Source organism: Salvelinus namaycush, chromosome 3 (assembly GCF_016432855.1).
Source record: "Salvelinus namaycush isolate Seneca chromosome 3, SaNama_1.0, whole genome shotgun sequence".
Lineage (NCBI taxonomy): Eukaryota > Metazoa > Chordata > Actinopteri > Salmoniformes > Salmonidae > Salvelinus > Salvelinus namaycush.
Genome location: NC_052309.1, coordinates 89456392 through 89474229, shown reverse-complemented (window position 1 = coordinate 89474229; position 17838 = coordinate 89456392). Strand labels below are relative to the sequence as shown.

General features: G+C 42.9%; 1 protein-coding gene across 10 annotated transcripts in view; it reads left to right on the top strand.

Moving 5' to 3' along the window:
• The window catches only part of mettl22 (methyltransferase like 22), a 45722-nt gene that overhangs the window by 16793 nt on the left and 11091 nt on the right, over positions 1-17838 (top strand). For all 10 annotated transcript variants that reach the window (XR_005476001.1, XR_005475999.1, XR_005476000.1 and 7 more), the window contains exons 5-7: positions 849-889; positions 2637-2781; positions 10912-10983. Coding sequence is in view for 7 of the 10 variants with exons in the window: in XM_038986868.1 (XP_038842796.1) it covers positions 849-889; positions 2637-2781; positions 10912-10983 (258 nt within the window). In the remaining 3 variants the exon portion in view is untranslated. The remainder of the gene's footprint in view (positions 1-848; positions 890-2636; positions 2782-10911; positions 10984-17838) is intronic.

Genomic DNA, 17838 nt, shown 5'->3' with positions numbered 1-17838 from the left:
CTGGTCACTTATTTAGTTTTCAGTCCAATGTATTTCCTGAAGAGCTGAGTGAAGGTCTGAGAGGCAGAAGTATGTGTTGTAACTGTGTTTATGTGGGTTATAACTGTTTATGTGGTTTATAACTGTGTTTATGTGCGTGTTATAACTGTGTTTATGTGCGTGTTATAACTGTGTTTATGTGGGTTATAACTGTGTTTATGTGTGTGTTATAACTGTGTTTATGTGTGTGTTATAACTGTGTTTATGTGTGGGTTATAACTGTGTTTATGTGTGTTATAACTGTTTGTGTGTGTTATAACTGTGTTTGTGTGGGTTATAACTGTGTTTATGTGCGTGTTATAACTGTGTTTATGTGCGTGTTATAACTGTGTTTATGTGCGTGTTATAACTGTGTTTATGTGGGTTATAACTGTGTTTGTGTGGGTTATAACTGTTTATGTGTGTTATAACTGTGTTTATGTGTGGGTTATAACTGTTTATGTGTGGGTTATAACTGTGTTTATGTGCGTGTTATAACTGTGTTTATGTGTGGGTTATAACTGTGTTTATGTGCGTGGTATGACTGTTTGTGTGTGTTATGACTGTGTTTGTGCGTGTTATGACTGTTTGTGCGTGTTATGTCTGTTTGTGTGTGTTATGACTGTGTTTGTGCGTGTTATGACTGTTTGTGTGTGTTATAACTGTTTGTGTGTGTTATGACTGTTTGTGCGTGTTATGACTGTTTGTGTGTGTTATAACTGTTTGTGTGTTATAACTGTGTTTGTGTGTGTTATAACTGTGTTTGTGTGTGTGTTATGACTGTGTGTGTGTGTGTGTTTAACTGTTTAAATCCAACATGTCTTTAACAGAACACACTATGGCCACGCCTTTAGAAGATGTTGGCAAACAGGTGAGTGTCGCTCTCTCTCTCTCACTCTGTCTCTCTCTCGCTCACTCTCGCTCTCTCTCGCTCTCTCACTCTGTCTTTCTCTCTCTCTCTCCCTCTCTCGCTATCTCTCACTCTGTCTCTCGCTCTCGATCTCTCTCGCTCTCTCACTCTGTCTTTCTCTCTCTCTCTCCCTCTCTCGCTCTCATGCTACCTTATTTTTCCTTCCTCTCATATATAATGCACAGTGCATTCAGAAAGTATTCATACCCCTTGACTTATTCCACATTTTGTTGTGTGACAGCTTGAATTCAAAATTGATTCAATTGATTTATTTTCTCACCCATCAAGACACAATACCCCATAATGACAAAGTGAAAACATGTTTTTTGACATTTTTGCAAATGTATTGGAAAAGATGTAGGGAAATAACTCATTTACATAACTATTCACACCTAGATGTTCAACATTTCCTCATTATTCTTTTTTTTTTAAATGTAAGCTCTGTCAAATTAGATGTTGATCATTGTTAGACAACTATTTTCAGGTCTTACCATAGATTTTCAAGTAGATTTAGGTCAAAACTGTAACTCGCCCACTCAGGAACATTCACTGTCTTCTTGGTAAGCAACTCCAGTCTAGATTTGGCCTTGTGTTTTAGGTTACTGTCCAGCTGAAAGGGGAATTCATCTCATGTCTGAATTCATCTAATGAATTCATGTCTGGTAGAAAGCAGACTGAACCAGGTTTTCCTCTAGGATTTAGCCTGCGCTTAGCTCTATTTCATTTTTTTTTTATCCTGAAAAACTCCCTGGCCCTTAATTATTACAAGCATACCCATAACATGATGCTTCCACCACTATGCTTGAAAATATGGAGAGTGGTCAGTAATGTATTGAATTTGCCCCAAACATAACACTTTGTATTCAGGACAAAAAGTGAATTTCTTTGCCACATTTTTAGCAGTATTACTTTAGGGCCGCGTTGTATCTTTGGAATATTTTTATTCTGTACAGGCTTCCTTCTTTTCACTCTGTCATTTAGGTTAGTATTGTGGAGTAACTACAATGTTGTTGATCCATCCTCAGTTTTCTTCTATCACAGCCATTAAACTCTGTAACTGTTTTAAAGTCACCATTGGCCTCATGGTGAAATCCCTAAGTGGTTTCCTTCCTCTCCGGCAACTGAGTTAGGAAGGACGCCTGTATCTTTGTAGTGATTGGGTGTATTGATACACCATCCAAAGTGTAATTAATAACTTCACCATGCTGAACGGGATATTCAATGTCTACCAATAGGAGCCATTCTTAACAAGGCATTGGAAAACCTCCCTGGTCTTTATAGTTGAATCTGTGCTTGTAATTCACTTCTCGACTCAGGAACTTAATCATAATTGTATATGTGGGGTACAGAGATGAGGTGGTCAGAAATCATGTTAAACACTATTATTACAGACAGAGTGAGTCCATGCAACTTATTATGTGACTTGTTAAGCACATTTTTACTTCCTGAACTTATTTAGGCGTTTCCATAACAACGGGGTTGAATATTTATTGACTCAAGACATTTCAGCTTTTCATATTATAATTTTTTGTTTAAAAAAAATTCAAAACATAATTCCATTTTGACATTATGTGGTATTGTGTGTCGGGCCAGTGACAAGAAAATCTAAATGTAATCCATTTAAAATTCGGGCTGTAACACAACACAATGTGGGGAAAGTCCAGGTGTGTGAATACTTTCTGAAGGCTCTGTATGGCTCCTTTACTAGGTCTGGCGTGGTGCCTTCCTATTGGCTGATTTAATCCTGTCTCAGCCAACTACATTCAGAGGAGCCACTGTCTTGGAGTTGGGGGCAGGGACTGGGCTGACCAGCATAGTCATGGCAACGGTGGCCAAAACAGTGTACTGCACAGGTAAGGGACCATCAGGTAAACCAGGGTTCTGTCAAATTGTTGTGGACCTGTCAGCAGAACGTTTGAATTCAACAATGTTTTACATCTACAGCGCCTTAGGAAAGTGTTCAGACCCCTTGACTTTTTCCACATTTTGTTACGTTACAGCCTTATTCTAAAAGTGATTCCCCCACGTATTCATCATGTCCCCCCACGTATTCATCACGTCCCCCCACGTATTCATCACGTCCCCCCACGTAGTCATCATGTCCCCCACGTATTCATCACGTCCCCCCACGTAGTCATCATGTCCCCCCACGTATTCATCATGTCTCCCACGTATTCATCAGGTCCCCCACGTATTCATCACGTCCCCCACGTATTCATCACGTCCCCCCACGTATTCATCACGTCCCCCCACGTATTCATCACGTCCCCCCACGTATTCATCACGTCCCCCCACGTATTCATCACGTCCCCCCACGTAGTCATCATGTCCCCCACGTATTCATCACGTCCCCCCACGTAGTCATCATGTCCCCCCACGTATTCATCATGTCTCCCACTTATTCATCAGGTCCCCCACGTATTCATCATGTCCCCCCACGTAGTCATCATGTCCCCCCACGTAGTCATCATGTCCCCCCACGTAGTCATCATGTCCCCCCACGTATTCATCATGTCCCCCCACGTAGTCATCATGTCCCCCCACGTAGTCATCATGTCCCCCCACGTATTCATCACGTCCCCCACGTATTCATCACGTCCCCCACGTAGTCATCATGTCCCACACTTATTCATCATGTCCCCCACGTAGTCATCATGTCCCCAATGTATGGTCCTGTAGAGCTACGGGGGTTGCAGGCTTCTGTTCCAGCCCTGCGCTGTTTATAAATGAGGCCGCTGGTCCAATTCAACAGACAGCAATGTAACTTGAATTGAGAGCATCTTGTTGCTCACCTCGTAGCTCTCCTTGTCCAGATATTCTGGCCCCGTCTGAAGAGTACTATCCTAGGCAGAAAATCGCACTTTTGAATAATCCCTTGGCATGATGTGATAAGAAGTTTTACCTTCTGAAATAATTGTACCGTATTTCTCAATTTAGCAATTGTTTGCATGGCTGCTGTTGCAGGCCCATTACACCTTCTCATAACAGGCTAATTTCACCTTCTCATAATAAAGCTGCTGGGATTCCTCTCAATCATAGTAATGGCACACACGTACTCACTCACTCATAGGTTAGCTAGCTAAGGATGTTGGGCTCTGATAAACAGAGATGTAATGTTAGCTAGCTAAGGATGTTGGGCTCTGATAAACACAGAGATGTAATGTTAGCTAGCTAAGGATGTTGGGCTCTGATAAACACAGAGATGTAATGTTAGCTAGCTAAGGATGTTGGGCTCTGATAAACAGAGATGTAATGTTAGCTAGCTAAGGATGTTGGGCTCTGATAAACACAGAGATGTAATGTTAGCTAGCTAAGGATGTTGGGCTCTGATAAACACAGAGATGTAATGTTAGCTAGCTAAGGATGTTGGGCTCTGATAAACACAGAGATGTAATGTTAGCTAGCTAGCTAAGGATGTTGGGCTCTGATAAACACAGATGTAATGTTAGCTAGCTAGCTAAGGATGTTGGGCTCTGATAAACACAGAGATGTAATGTTAGCTAACTAAGGATGTTGGGCTCTGATAAACACACAGATGTAATGTTAGCTAGCTAAGGATGTTGGGCTCTGATAAACACAGAGATGTAATGTTAGCTAGCTAGCTAAGGATGTTGGGCTCTGATAAACAGAGAGATGTAATGTTAGCTAGCTAAGGATGTTGGGCTCTGATAAACAGAGATGTAATGTTAGCTAGCTAAGGATGTTGGGCTCTGATAAACACAGAGATGTAATGTTAGCTAGCTAAGGATGTTGGGCTCTGATAAACACAGAGATGTAATGTTAGCTAACTAAGGATGTTGGGCTCTGATAAACACAGAGATGTAATGTTAGCTAGCTAAGGATGTTGGGCTCTGATAAACACAGAGATGTAATGTTAGCTAGCTAAGGATGTTGGGCTCTGATAAACACAGAGATGTAATGTTAGCTAGCTAGCTAAGGATGTTGGGCTCTGATAAACAGAGATGTAATGTTAGCTAGCTAAGGATGTTGGGCTCTGATAAACACAGAGATGTAATGTTAGCTAACTAGCTAAGGATGTTGGGCTCTGATAAACACAGAGATGTAATGTTAGCTAGCTAAGGATGTTGGGCTCTGATAAACACAGAGATGTAATGTTAGCTAGCTAAGGATGTTGGGCTCTGATAAACACAGAGATGTAATGTTAGCTAGCTAAGGATGTTGTGCTCTGATAAACACAGAGATGTAATGTTAGCTAGCTAAGGATGTTGGGCTCTGATAAACATAGAGATGTAATGTTAGCTAGCTAACTAAGGATGTTGGGCTCTGATAAACACAGAGATGTAATGTTAGCTAGCTAACTAAGGATGTTGGGCTCTGATAAACACAGAGATGTAATGTTAGCTAGCTAAGGATGTTGGGCTCTGATAAACACAGAGATGTAATGTTAGCTAACTAGCTAAGGATGTTGGGCTCTGATAAACACAGAGATGTAATGTTAGCTAGCTAAGGATGTTGGGCTCTGATAAACACAGAGATGTAATGTTAGCTAGCTAGCTAAGGATGTTGGGCTCTGATAAACACAGAGATGTAATGTTAGCTAGCTAAGGATGTTGGGCTCTGATAAACACAGAGATGTAATGTTAGCTAGCTAAGGATGTTGGGCTCTGATAAACACAGAGATGTAATGTTAGCTAGCTAACTAAGGATGTTGGGCTCTGATAAACACAGAGATGTAATGTTAGCTAGCTAGCTAAGGATGTTGGGCTCTGATAAACACAGAGATGTAATGTTAGCTAACTAAGGATGTTGGGCTCTGATAAACACAGAGATGTAATGTTAGCTAACTAGCTAAGGATGTTGGGCTCTGATAAACACAGAGATGTAATGTTAGCTGGCTAGCTAAGGATGTTGGGCTCTGATAAACACAGAGATGTAATGTTAGCTAGCTAGCTAAGGATGTTGGGCTCTGATAAACACAGATATGTAATGTTAGCTAGCTAAGGATGTTGGGCTCTGATAAACACAGAGATGTAATGTTAGCTAGCTAGCTAAGGATGTTGGGCTCTGATAAACACAGAGATGTAATGTTAGCTAGCTAGCTAAGGATGTTGGGCTCTGATAAACACAGAGATGTAATGTTAGCTAGCTAAGGATGTTGGGCTCTGATAAACACAGAGATGTAATGTTAGCTAGTTAGGGATGTTGGGCTCTGATAAACACAGAGATGTAATGTTAGCTAGTTAGGGATGTTGGGCTCTGATAAACACAGAGATGTAATGTTAGCTAGCTAACTAAGGATGTTGGGCTCTGATAAACACAGAGATGTAATGTTAGCTAACTAGCTAAGGATGTTGGGCTCTGATAAACACAGAGATGTAATGTTAGCTGGCTAGCTAAGGATGTTGGGCTCTGATAAACACAGAGATGTAATGTTAGCTAGCTAAGGATGTTGGGCTCTGATAAACACAGAGATGTAATGTTAGCTAGCTAAGGATGTTGGGCTCTGATAAACACAGAGATGTAATGTTAGCTGGCTAAGGATGTTGGGCTCTGATAAACACAGAGATGTAATGTTAGCTAGCTAGCTAAGGATGTTGGGCTCTGATAAACACAGAGATGTAATGTTAGCTAGCTAAGGATGTTGGGCTCTGATAAACACAGAGATGTAATGTTAGCTAACTAAGGATGTTGGGCACTGATAAACAGAGATGTAATGTTAGCTAGCTAAGGATGTTGGGCTCTGATAAACAGAGATGTAATGTTAGCTAGCTAAGGATGTTGGGCTCTGATAAACAGAGATGTAATGTTAGCTAGCTAAGGATGTTGGGCTCTGATAAACACAGAGATGTAATGTTAGCTAGCTAAGGATGTTGGGCTCTGCACTGATAAACAGCATGTAGCTCGTCACTTATGTAGGATAGTGTGACAGCTTGCTGATGAATTTGTAGACATGTTCCCAGCAGTCAGTCCGTACTTCAGCCTGTTTCCAAAGCACCAATCACTACGTTGTAACGTTGGGTCAGGTAAAAGCGCAGCAGCAGACTAGTTAATGTTCTGACTTGAGGCAGAGCAGGCTGTTCGCTGCTGTCGCTTGCCTTTCTCTGCCATTTCTCCAACTTAACGACGATGACGTGCGGAGCGCTTTATATCTGTGCTAAATAATTTCCCCTACTAACGTGACAGCGTTGTTAGGTATTTGTTTAATTAGATTGTTTCCCGTCATGATGATCTGAACCTGTTAGTGGTAGTTTTGTGACGGGTGCACTGTGCACATTTAATTTAGATTTTTAAACATCGTTTTTCTGTTAGGGATTTTTTTCTTTTAAACGTTTTAAGGTTTAAGTGTTCACACTCCTAGTTACAGGAGCCCTGACCCTACCAACAAACTGGCTCAGAATATACAGTCACATTAATCTTATCCAGGTAATATCACACATTATGTTTAAATGTATAGCTCCGACAATGAAAGGAACAGATGGATTAAATGTAGTGACTAGCAGCAATCACATTCAGAAAAGATTCATTCAAAGCTCTTAAAAGGATGGTTCAGTGGATTATGGTGTTTTAACATGCCTCTAAACCCACATCTGTAGATGATGGTGTTTTAACATGCCTCTAAACCCACATCTGTAGATAATGGTGATTTAACATGCCTCTAAACCCACATCTGTAGATAATGGTGATTTAACATGCCTCTAAACCCACATCTGTAGATAATGGTGACCAGGATAGTGATTTAACATGCCTCTAAACACACATCTGTAGATAATGGTGACCAGGATAATGATCTGACTGGAATGGTGCTGTGTGTTTCTATCGGTCAACGCTGTATGATTTTATAAAAACCAACATGTTACACTATAGTATAGTTTTATAAAGACCACCAGAGACCATTAAAACACACACATAGGAGTGTTTAATCAACTATCGCTTCACTACACAGATTTCACAGTTACAACTGTGTTGAGAGGAGGCGCCACAGACAGAACCGGTCTCCAGCCCCTTGGCAATTTCAAACCCCTCTATTCTACCTCTTACTATTGTATAGTGCAATCAAGACATTCAACGTGAGGAAAAGCCCCATCGGATTCGGGCTTGTTGCAGGTGTGTGGGAGTAATGTGTTGAAAGGGAAAAAGCATACTGCTCTTGCCAGTATCACGTCAGTTCTTTCAGCTTAATGAACTGAGTGCAGGTCGGTGTTTCTTCTGTAAAGGCCCAGTGCAGCCCACTTTGTGGTTTTCCTGGGTCTTATACACAGTGCCTTTGGAAAGTACTCAGACCCCATCGACTTTTTACACATTTTGTTACGTTACAGCCTTTTTCTAAAATGGATTAAATAAATAAAAATCCTCAGCAATCTACATACAATACCTCCTGATGACAATGCGAAAACAGGTTTTTAGAAATGTTTGCACATTTGTAAAAAATAAATAAACAGAAATACGTTATTTACATAAGTTTTCAGACCCTTTGCTATGAGACTCGAAATTGAGTTCAGGTGCATCCTGTTTTCGTTGATCATCCTTGAGATATTTCTACAACTTGATTGGAGTCCACCTGTGGTACATTCAGTTGATTGGACATAATTTGGAAAGACACACACCTGTCTATATAAGGTCCCACAGTTGACAGTACATGTCAGAGCATAAACCAAGCCATGAGGTTGAAGGAATTGTCGGCGGACCTCCAAGACAGGATTGTGTCGAGGCACAGATCCGGGGAAGGCTACCAAAACATTTCTGCAGCGTTAAAGGTCCTATTAGTTACTAGACCAATAAGAAAAAGTGTTCCAAACCTCTCTCCCTTTAACAGCTAGTTTTCCCCTCCCAACTCAGACCACCCAGACAGTCCTAGTGTTCCATACCTCTCTCCCTTTAACAGCTAGTGTTCCCCTCCCAACTCAGACCACCCAGACAGTCCTAGTGTTCCATACCTCTCTCCCTTTAACAGCTAGTGTTCCCCTCCCAACTCAGACCACCCAGACAGTCCTAGTGTTCCATACCTCTCTCCCTTTAACAGCTAGTGTTCCCCTCCCAACTCAGACCACCCAGACAGTCCTAGTGTTCCATACCTCTCTCCCTTTAACAGCTAGTGTTCCCCTCCCAACTCAGACCACCCAGACAGTCCTAGTGTTCCATACCTCTCTCCCTTTAACAGCTAGTGTTCCCCTCCCAACTCAGACCACCCAGACAGTCCTAGTGTTCCATACCTCTCTCCCTTTAACAGCTAGTTTTCCCCTCCCAACTCAGACCACCCAGACAGTCCTAGTGTTCCATACCTCTCTCCCTTTAACAGCTAGTGTTCCCCTCCCAACTCAGACCACCCAGACAGTCCTAGTGTTCCCCTCCCAACTCAGACCACCCAGACAGTCCTAGTGTTCCCCTCCCAACTCAGACCACCCAGACAGTCCTAGTGTTCCCCTCCCAACTCAGACCACCCAGACAGTCCTAGTGTTCCCCTCCCAACTCAGACCACCCAGCCAGTCCTAGTGTTCCCCTCCCAACTCAGACCACCCAGCCAGTCCTAGTGTTCCCCTCCCAACTCAGACCACCCACACAGTCCTAGTGTTCCCCTCCCAACTCAGACCACCCACACAGTCCTAGTGTTCCCCTCCCAACTCAGACCACCCACACAGTCCTAGTGTTCCCCTCCCAACTCAGACCACCCACACAGTCCTAGTGTTCCCCTCCCAACTCAGACCACCCACACAGTCCTAGTGTTCCCCTCCCAACTCAGACCACCCAGACAGTCCTAGTGTTCCCCTCCCAACTCAGACCACCCAGACAGTCCTAGTTTTCCCCTCCCAACTCAGACCACCCAGACAGTCCTAGTGTTCCCCTCCCAACTCAGACCACCCAGACAGTCCTAGTTTTCCCCTCCCAACTCAGACCACCCAGACAGTCCTAGTGTTCCCCTCCCAACTCAGACCACCCAGACAGTCCTAGTTTTCCCCTCCCAACTCAGACCACCCAGACAGTCCTAGTGTTCCACACCTCTCTCCCTTTAACAGCTAGTTTTCCCCTCCCAACTCAGACCACCCAGACAGTCCTATCTAAATTATTGCTTGAGAAATTGCAGTTTTCTAAGAAGCAATTTGTCTCATTAAACAAAAAAACTTTATCATTGAAACCAATCACAGTAAGGTACTTAAATGTTACCCAGAAATGATTTGATATTGAGATAAAAATGGCTGCATTTGACCTTTAAAGTGATAATTGTTGCACTTGTATTAAAGTGCTCTTCTGGAGAGGGAAAGAACATTTCAAAGGGCAAGATAATTCCAAGTTACTCTGCCTGTCTTTCTGTCTGCCTGTCTTTCTGTCTGCCTGTCTGTCTGCCTGTCTTTCTGTCTGCCTGTCTGCCTGTCTGTCTGCCTGCCTGTTTGTCTGCCTGCCTGCCTGTTTGCCTGCCTGCCTGCCTGTTTGTCTGTCTGCCTGCCTGCCTGTTTCTGTCTGCCTGTCTCTCTGCCTGTCTCTCTGCCTGTCTGTCTGCCTGCCTGCCTGTCTGTCTGCCTGCCTGCCTGTCTGCCTGTCTGCGTAGACCAGGAAGCATCATATTAAATAGACTGTTCTTCTGAATCTATTCAGGGAATGAAAATTCCATTACTTCTAAAGTCAGGGTGAGTAATAGTACTACTGCCAATCATCTCTGATACAGACACCATTCTACATGGTAGTCACCATGCTTCACTGAACCAAGCTCAGTCATCTCTGATACAGACACCATTCTACATGGTAGTCACCATGCTTCACTGAACCAAGCTCAGTCATCTCTGATACAGACACCATTCTACATGGTAGTCACCATGCTTCACTGAACCAAGCTCAGAATCGTTTTAAGAATTGATGAGCTGGTAGCAAGCTGTTCTTAAATGAATGTATCTTATTTGTTATGTTTTGTTCTATTTCCAATGTTGTGTTTAAGAATGTAGGACGCCCAATGTCTCTGTAATGTTTCTAAGTTTTTAAAGTTACATAAATGCTGTGTCAAATCCCAATATCTGTGTAACGTTGTGTTGCAGACGTTGGGGAGGATCTACTGAGCATGTGCCAGAAGAACGTGACGTTAAACAGACACCTGATGGAACCTGCAGGTGAGCCAACATTCAACAGTTAGACAATGTGTAGTTAGAGAACATTTAGTTAGAGAACGTTACTTAAACAACGTTTAGCCCAGGCCTGCCGGCAAACGTGTGACCAGCTGGCATTTTCAATCAGGTCGGGCAGCGCCTCAGCACTTTTGATTTAGTTTAATTAAAAATATTTATGCAAAGCGTTAAGATGAAGTACAAAGTAATGTTTTTTTTTACTGATTTGCCTCATGATTTGTCAACTGGGGAGTGCTGCGGGCGCGTGGGAGTGCTGCCGGGCGCGTGGGAGTGCTGCCGGGCGCGTGGGAGTGCTGCCGGGCGCGTGGGAGTGCTGCCGGGCGCGTGGGAGTGCTGCCGGGCGCGTGGGAGTGCTGCCGGGCGTGTGGGAGTGCTGCTGTTTCATTACAATACGTTGTACCAGGCTAGCTCTCTCTCTCCCTGACAGTATTGAGTATTATAGTGGTGTCTCTTTAACAGGTGGGGAGGTGACAGTATTATAGTGTTGTCTCTTTAACAGGTGGGGAGGTGACAGTATTATAGTGTTGTCTCTTTAACAGGAGGGGAGGTGACAGTATTATAGTGGTGTCTCTTTAACAGGTGGGGAGGTGACAGTATTATAGTGGTGTCTCTTTAACAGGTGGGGAGGTGACAGTATTATAGTGGTGTCTCTTTAACAGGAGGGGAGGTGACAGTATTATAGTGGTGTCTCTTTAACAGGTGGGGAGGTGACAGTATTGAGTATTATAGTGGTGTCTCTTTAACAGGTGGGGAGGTGACAGTATTATAGTGTTGTCTCTTTAACAGGTGGGGAGGTGACAGTATTGAGTATTATAGTGGTGTCTCTTTAACAGGTGGGGAGGTGACAGTATTATAGTGTTGTCTCTTTAACAGGTGGGGAGGTGACAGTATTGAATATTATAGTGGTGTCTCTTTAACAGGTGGGGAGGTGACAGTATTGAATATTATAGTGTTGTCTCTTTAACAGGTGGGGAGGTGACAGTATTATAGTGGTGTCTCTTTAACAGGTGGGGAGGTGACAGTATTATAGTGGTGTCTCTTTAACAGGTGGGGAGGTGACAGTATTGAGTATTATAGTGGTGTCTCTTTAACAGGTGGGGAGGTGACAGTATTATAGTGTTGTCTCTAACAGGTGGGGAGGTGACAGTATTATAGTGTTGTCTCTTTAACAGGTGGGGAGGTGACAGTATTGAATATTATAGTGTTGTCTCTTTAACAGGTGGGGAGGTGACAGTATTATAGTGGTGTCTCTTTAACAGGTGGGGAGGTGACAGTATTATAGTGTTGTCTCTTTAACAGGTGGGGAGGTGACAGTATTATAGTGTTGTATCTTTAACAGGTGGGGAGGTGACAGTATTATAGTGGTGTCTCTTTAACAGGTGGGGAGGTGACAGTATTATAGTGTTGTCTCTAACAGGTGGGGAGATGACAGTATTATAGTGGTGTCTCTTTAACAGGTGGGGAGGTGACAGTATTATAGTGTTGTCTCTCTAACAGGTGGGGAGATGACAGTATTATAGTGGTGTCTCTTTAACAGGTGGGGAGGTGACAGTATTGAGTATTATAGTGTTGTCTCTTTAACAGGTGGGGAGGTGACAGTATTATAGTGTTGTCTCTTTAACAGGTGGGGAGGTGACAGTATTATAGTGGTGTCTCTTTAACAGGTGGGGAGATGACAGTATTATAGTGGTGTCTCTCTAACAGGTGGGGAGGTGACAGTATTATAGTGGTGTCTCTTTAACAGGTGGGGAGGTGACAGTATTATAGTGGTGTCTCTTTAACAGGTGGGGAGGTGACAGTATTATAGTGGTGTCTCTTTAACAGGTGGGGAGGTGACAGTATTATAGTGGTGTCTCTTTAACAGGTGGGGAGATGACAGTATTATAGTGGTGTCTCTAACAGGTGGGGAGATGACAGTATTATAGTGGTGTCTCTTTAACAGGTGGGGAGGTGACAGTATTGAATATTATAGTGGTGTCTCTTTAACAGGTGGGGAGGTGACAGTATTATAGTGGTGTCTCTTTAACAGGTGGGGAGGTGACAGTATTATAGTGTTGTCTCTTTAACAGGTGTGGAGGTGACAGTATTATAGTGGTGTCTCTTTAACAGGTGGGGAGGTGACAGTATTATAGTGTTGTCTCTTTAACAGGTGGGGAGGTGACAGTATTGAGTATTATAGTGGTGTCTCTTTAACAGGTGGGGAGGTGACAGTATTATAGTGTTGTCTCTTTAACAGGTGGGGAGGTGACAGTATTGAGTATTATAGTGGTGTCTCTTTAACAGGTGGGGAGGTGACAGTATTGAATATTATAGTGGTGTCTCTTTAACAGGTGGGGAGGTGACAGTATTGAGTATTATAGTGGTGTCTCTTTAACAGGTGGGGAGGTGACAGTATTATAGTGGTGTCTCTTTAACAGGTGGGGAGGTGACAGTATTATAGTGTTGTCTCTCTAACAGGTGGGGAGATGACAGTATTATAGTGGTGTCTCTTTAACAGGTGGGGAGGTGACAGTATTATAGTGGTGTCTCTTTAACAGGTGGGGAGGTGACAGTATTATAGTGGTGTCTCTTTAACAGGTGGGGAGGTGACAGTATTATAGTGTTGTCTCTTTAACAGGTGGGGAGGTGACAGTATTGAGTATTATAGTGTTGTCTCTTTAACAGGTGGGGAGGTGACAGTATTGAGTATTATAGTGGTGTCTCTTTAACAGGTGGGGAGGTGACAGTATTATAGTGGTGTCTCTTTAACAGGTGGGGAGGTGACAGTATTATAGTGGTGTCTCTTTAACAGGTGGGGAGGTGACAGTATTATAGTGTTGTCTCTTTAACAGGTGGGGAGGTGACAGTATTATAGTGTTGTCTCTTTAACAGGAGGGGAGGTGACAGTATTATAGTGTTGTCTCTCTAACAGGTGGGGAGGTGACAGTATTATAGTGGTGTCTCTTTAACAGGTGGGGAGGTGACAGTATTGAGTATTATAGTGTTGTCTCTTTAACAGGTGGGGAGGTGACAGTATTATAGTGTTGTCTCTTTAACAGGTGGGGAGGTGACAGTATTATAGTGGTGTCTCTTTAACAGGTGGGGAGGTGACAGTATTATAGTGGTGTCTCTTTAACAGGTGGGGAGGTGACAGTATTGAATATTATAGTGGTGTCTCTTTAACAGGTGGGGAGGTGACAGTATTATAGTGGTGTCTCTTTAACAGGTGGGGAGGTGACAGTATTATAGTATTGTCTCTTTAACAGGTGGGGAGGTGACAGTATTATAGTGGTGTCTCTTTAACAGGTGGGGAGGTGACAGTATTGAGTATTATAGTGTTGTCTCTTTAACAGGTGGGGAGGTGACAGTATTATAGTGGTGTCTCTTTAACAGGTGGGGAGGTGACAGTATTATAGTATTGTCTCTTTAACAGGTGGGGAGGTGACAGTATTGAGTATTATAGTGTTGTCTCTTTAACAGGTGGGGAGGTGACAGTATTATAGTGTTGTCTCTTTAACAGGTGGGGAGGTGACAGTATTGAATATTATAGTGTTGTCTCTTTAACAGGTGGGGAGGTGACAGTATTATAGTGTTGTCTCTTTAACAGGTGGGGAGGTGACAGTATTATAGTGGTGTCTCTTTAACAGGTGGGTGACAGTATTGAATATTATAGTGGTGTCTCTTTAACAGGTGGGGAGGTGACAGTATTATAGTGGTGTCTCTTTAACAGGTGGGGAGGTGACAGTATTATAGTGGTGTCTCTTTAACAGGTGGGGAGGTGACAGTATTATAGTGGTGTCTCTTTAACAGGTGGGGAGGTGACAGTATTATAGTGTTGTCTCTTTAACAGGTGGGGAGGTGACAGTATTGAATATTATAGTGTTGTCTCTTTAACAGGTGGGGAGGTGACAGTATTGAGTATTATAGTGTTGTCTCTTTAACAGGTGGGGAGGTGACAGTATTATAGTGTTGTCTCTTTAACAGGTGGGGAGGTGACAGTATTGAATATTATAGTGTTGTCTCTTTAACAGGTGGGGAGGTGACAGTATTATAGTGGTGTCTCTTTAACAAGTGGGGAGGTGACAGTATTATAGTGGTGTCTCTTTAACAGGTGGGGAGGTGACAGTATTATAGTGGTGTCTCTTTAACAGGTGGGGAGGTGACAGTATTATAGTGGTGTCTCTTTAACAGGTGGGGAGGTGACAGTATTATAGTGGTGTCTCTTTAACAAGTGGGGAGGTGACAGTATTATAGTGGTGTCTCTTTAACAGGTGGGGAGGTGACAGTATTATAGTGGTGTCTCTCTAACAGGTGGGGAGGTGACAGTATTATAGTGTTGTCTCTTTAACAGGTGGGGAGGTGACAGTATTGAGTGTTATAGTGTTGTCTCTTTAACAGGTGGGGAGGTGACAGTATTATAGTGGTGTCTCTTTAACAGGTGGGGAGGTGACAGTATTATAGTGGTGTCTCTTTAACAAGTGGGGAGGTGACAGTATTATAGTGGTGTCTCTTTAACAGGTGGGGAGGTGACAGTATTATAGTGGTGTCTCTCTAACAGGTGGGGAGGTGACAGTATTATAGTGTTGTCTCTTTAACAGGTGGGGAGGTGACAGTATTGAGTGTTATAGTGTTGTCTCTTTAACAGGTGGGGAGGTGACAGTATTATAGTGGTGTCTCTTTAACAGGTGGGGAGGTGACAGTATTATAGTGGTGTCTCTTTAACAGGTGGGGAGGTGACAGTATTATAGTGGTGTCTCTTTAACAGGTGGGGAGGTGACAGTATTATAGTGTTGTCTCTTTAACAGGTGGGGAGGTGACAGTATTGAATATTATAGTGTTGTCTCTTTAACAGGTGGGGAGGTGACAGTATTATAGTGTTGTCTCTTTAACAGGTGGGGAGGTGACAGTATTATAGTATTGTCTCTTTAACAGGTGGGGAGGTGACAGTATTATAGTGTTGTCTCTTTAACAGGTGGGGAGGTGACAGTATTGAATATTATAGTGGTGTCTCTTTAACAGGTGGGGAGGTGACAGTATTATAGTATTGTCTCTTTAACAGGTGGGGAGGTGACAGTATTGAGTATTATAGTGTTGTCTCTTTAACAGGTGGGGAGGTGACAGTATTGAATATTATAGTGGTGTCTCTTTAACAGGTGGGGAGGTGACAGTATTGAGTATTATAGTGGTGTCTCTTTAACAGGTGGGGAGGTGACAGTATTATAGTATTGTCTCTTTAACAGGTGGGGAGGTGACAGTATTGAGTATTATAGTGTTGTCTCTTTAACAGGTGGGGAGGTGACAGTATTATAGTATTGTCTCTTTAACAGGTGGGGAGGTGACAGTATTGAATATTATAGTGGTGTCTCTTTAACAGGTGGGGAGGTGACAGTATTATAGTGTTGTCTCTTTAACAGGTGGGGAGGTGACAGTATTGAATATTATAGTGTTGTCTCTTTAACAGGTGGGAAGGTGACAGTATTATAGTGTTCTCTCTTTAACAGGTGGGGAGGTGACAGTATTATAGTGTTGTCTCTTTAACAGGTGGGGAGGTGACAGTATTATAGTGGTGTCTCTTTAACAGGTGGGGAGGTGACAGTATTGAGTATTATAGTGTTGTCTCTTTAACAGGTGGGGAGGTGACAGTATTATAGTGGTGTCTCTTTAACAGGTGGGGAGGTGACAGTATTATAGTGTTGTCTCTTTAACAGGTGGGGAGGTGACAGTATTATAGTGGTGTCTCTTTAACAGGTGGGGAGGTGACAGTATTATAGTGTTGTCTCTTTAACAGGTGGGGAGGTGACAGTATTATAGTGGTGTCTCTTTAACAGGTGGGGAGGTGACAGTATTATAGTATTGTCTCTTTAACAGGTGGGGAGGTGACAGTATTATAGTGGTGTCTCTTTAACAGGTGGGGAGGTGACAGTATTGAGTATTATAGTGTTGTCTCTTTAACAGGTGGGGAGGTGACAGTATTATAGTGGTGTCTCTTTAACAGGTGGGGAGGTGACAGTATTATAGTGGTGTCTCTTTAACAGGTGGGGAGGTGACAGTATTATAGTGGTGTCTCTTTAACAGGTGGGGAGGTGACAGTATTATAGTGGTGTCTCTTTAACAGGTGGGGAGGTGACAGTATTATAGTATTGTCTCTTTAACAGGTGGGGAGGTGACAGTATTGAGTATTATAGTGTTGTCTCTTTAACAGGTGGGGAGGTGACAGTATTATAGTGTTGTCTCTTTAACAGGTGGGGAGGTGACAGTATTATAGTGTTGTCTCTTTAACAGGTGGGGAGGTGACAGTATTGAATATTATAGTGTTGTCTCTTTAACAGGTGGGGAGGTGACAGTATTATAGTGTTGTCTCTTTAACAGGTGGGGAGGTGACAGTATTATAGTGGTGTCTCTTTAACAGGTGGGTGACAGTATTGAATATTATAGTGGTGTCTCTTTAACAGGTGGGGAGGTGACAGTATTATAGTGGTGTCTCTTTAACAGGTGGGGAGGTGACAGTATTATAGTGGTGTCTCTTTAACAGGTGGGGAGGTGACAGTATTATAGTGGTGTCTCTTTAACAGGTGGGTGACAGTATTGAATATTATAGTGGTGTCTCTTTAACAGGTGGGGAGGTGACAGTATTATAGTGGTGTCTCTTTAACAGGTGGGGAGGTGACAGTATTATAGTGGTGTCTCTTTAACAGGTGGGGAGGTGACAGTATTATAGTGGTGTCTCTTTAACAGGTGGGGAGGTGACAGTATTATAGTGGTGTCTCTTTAACAGGTGGGGAGGTGACAGTATTATAGTGTTGTCTCTTTAACAGGTGGGGAGGTGACAGTATTGAATATTATAGTGTTGTCTCTTTAACA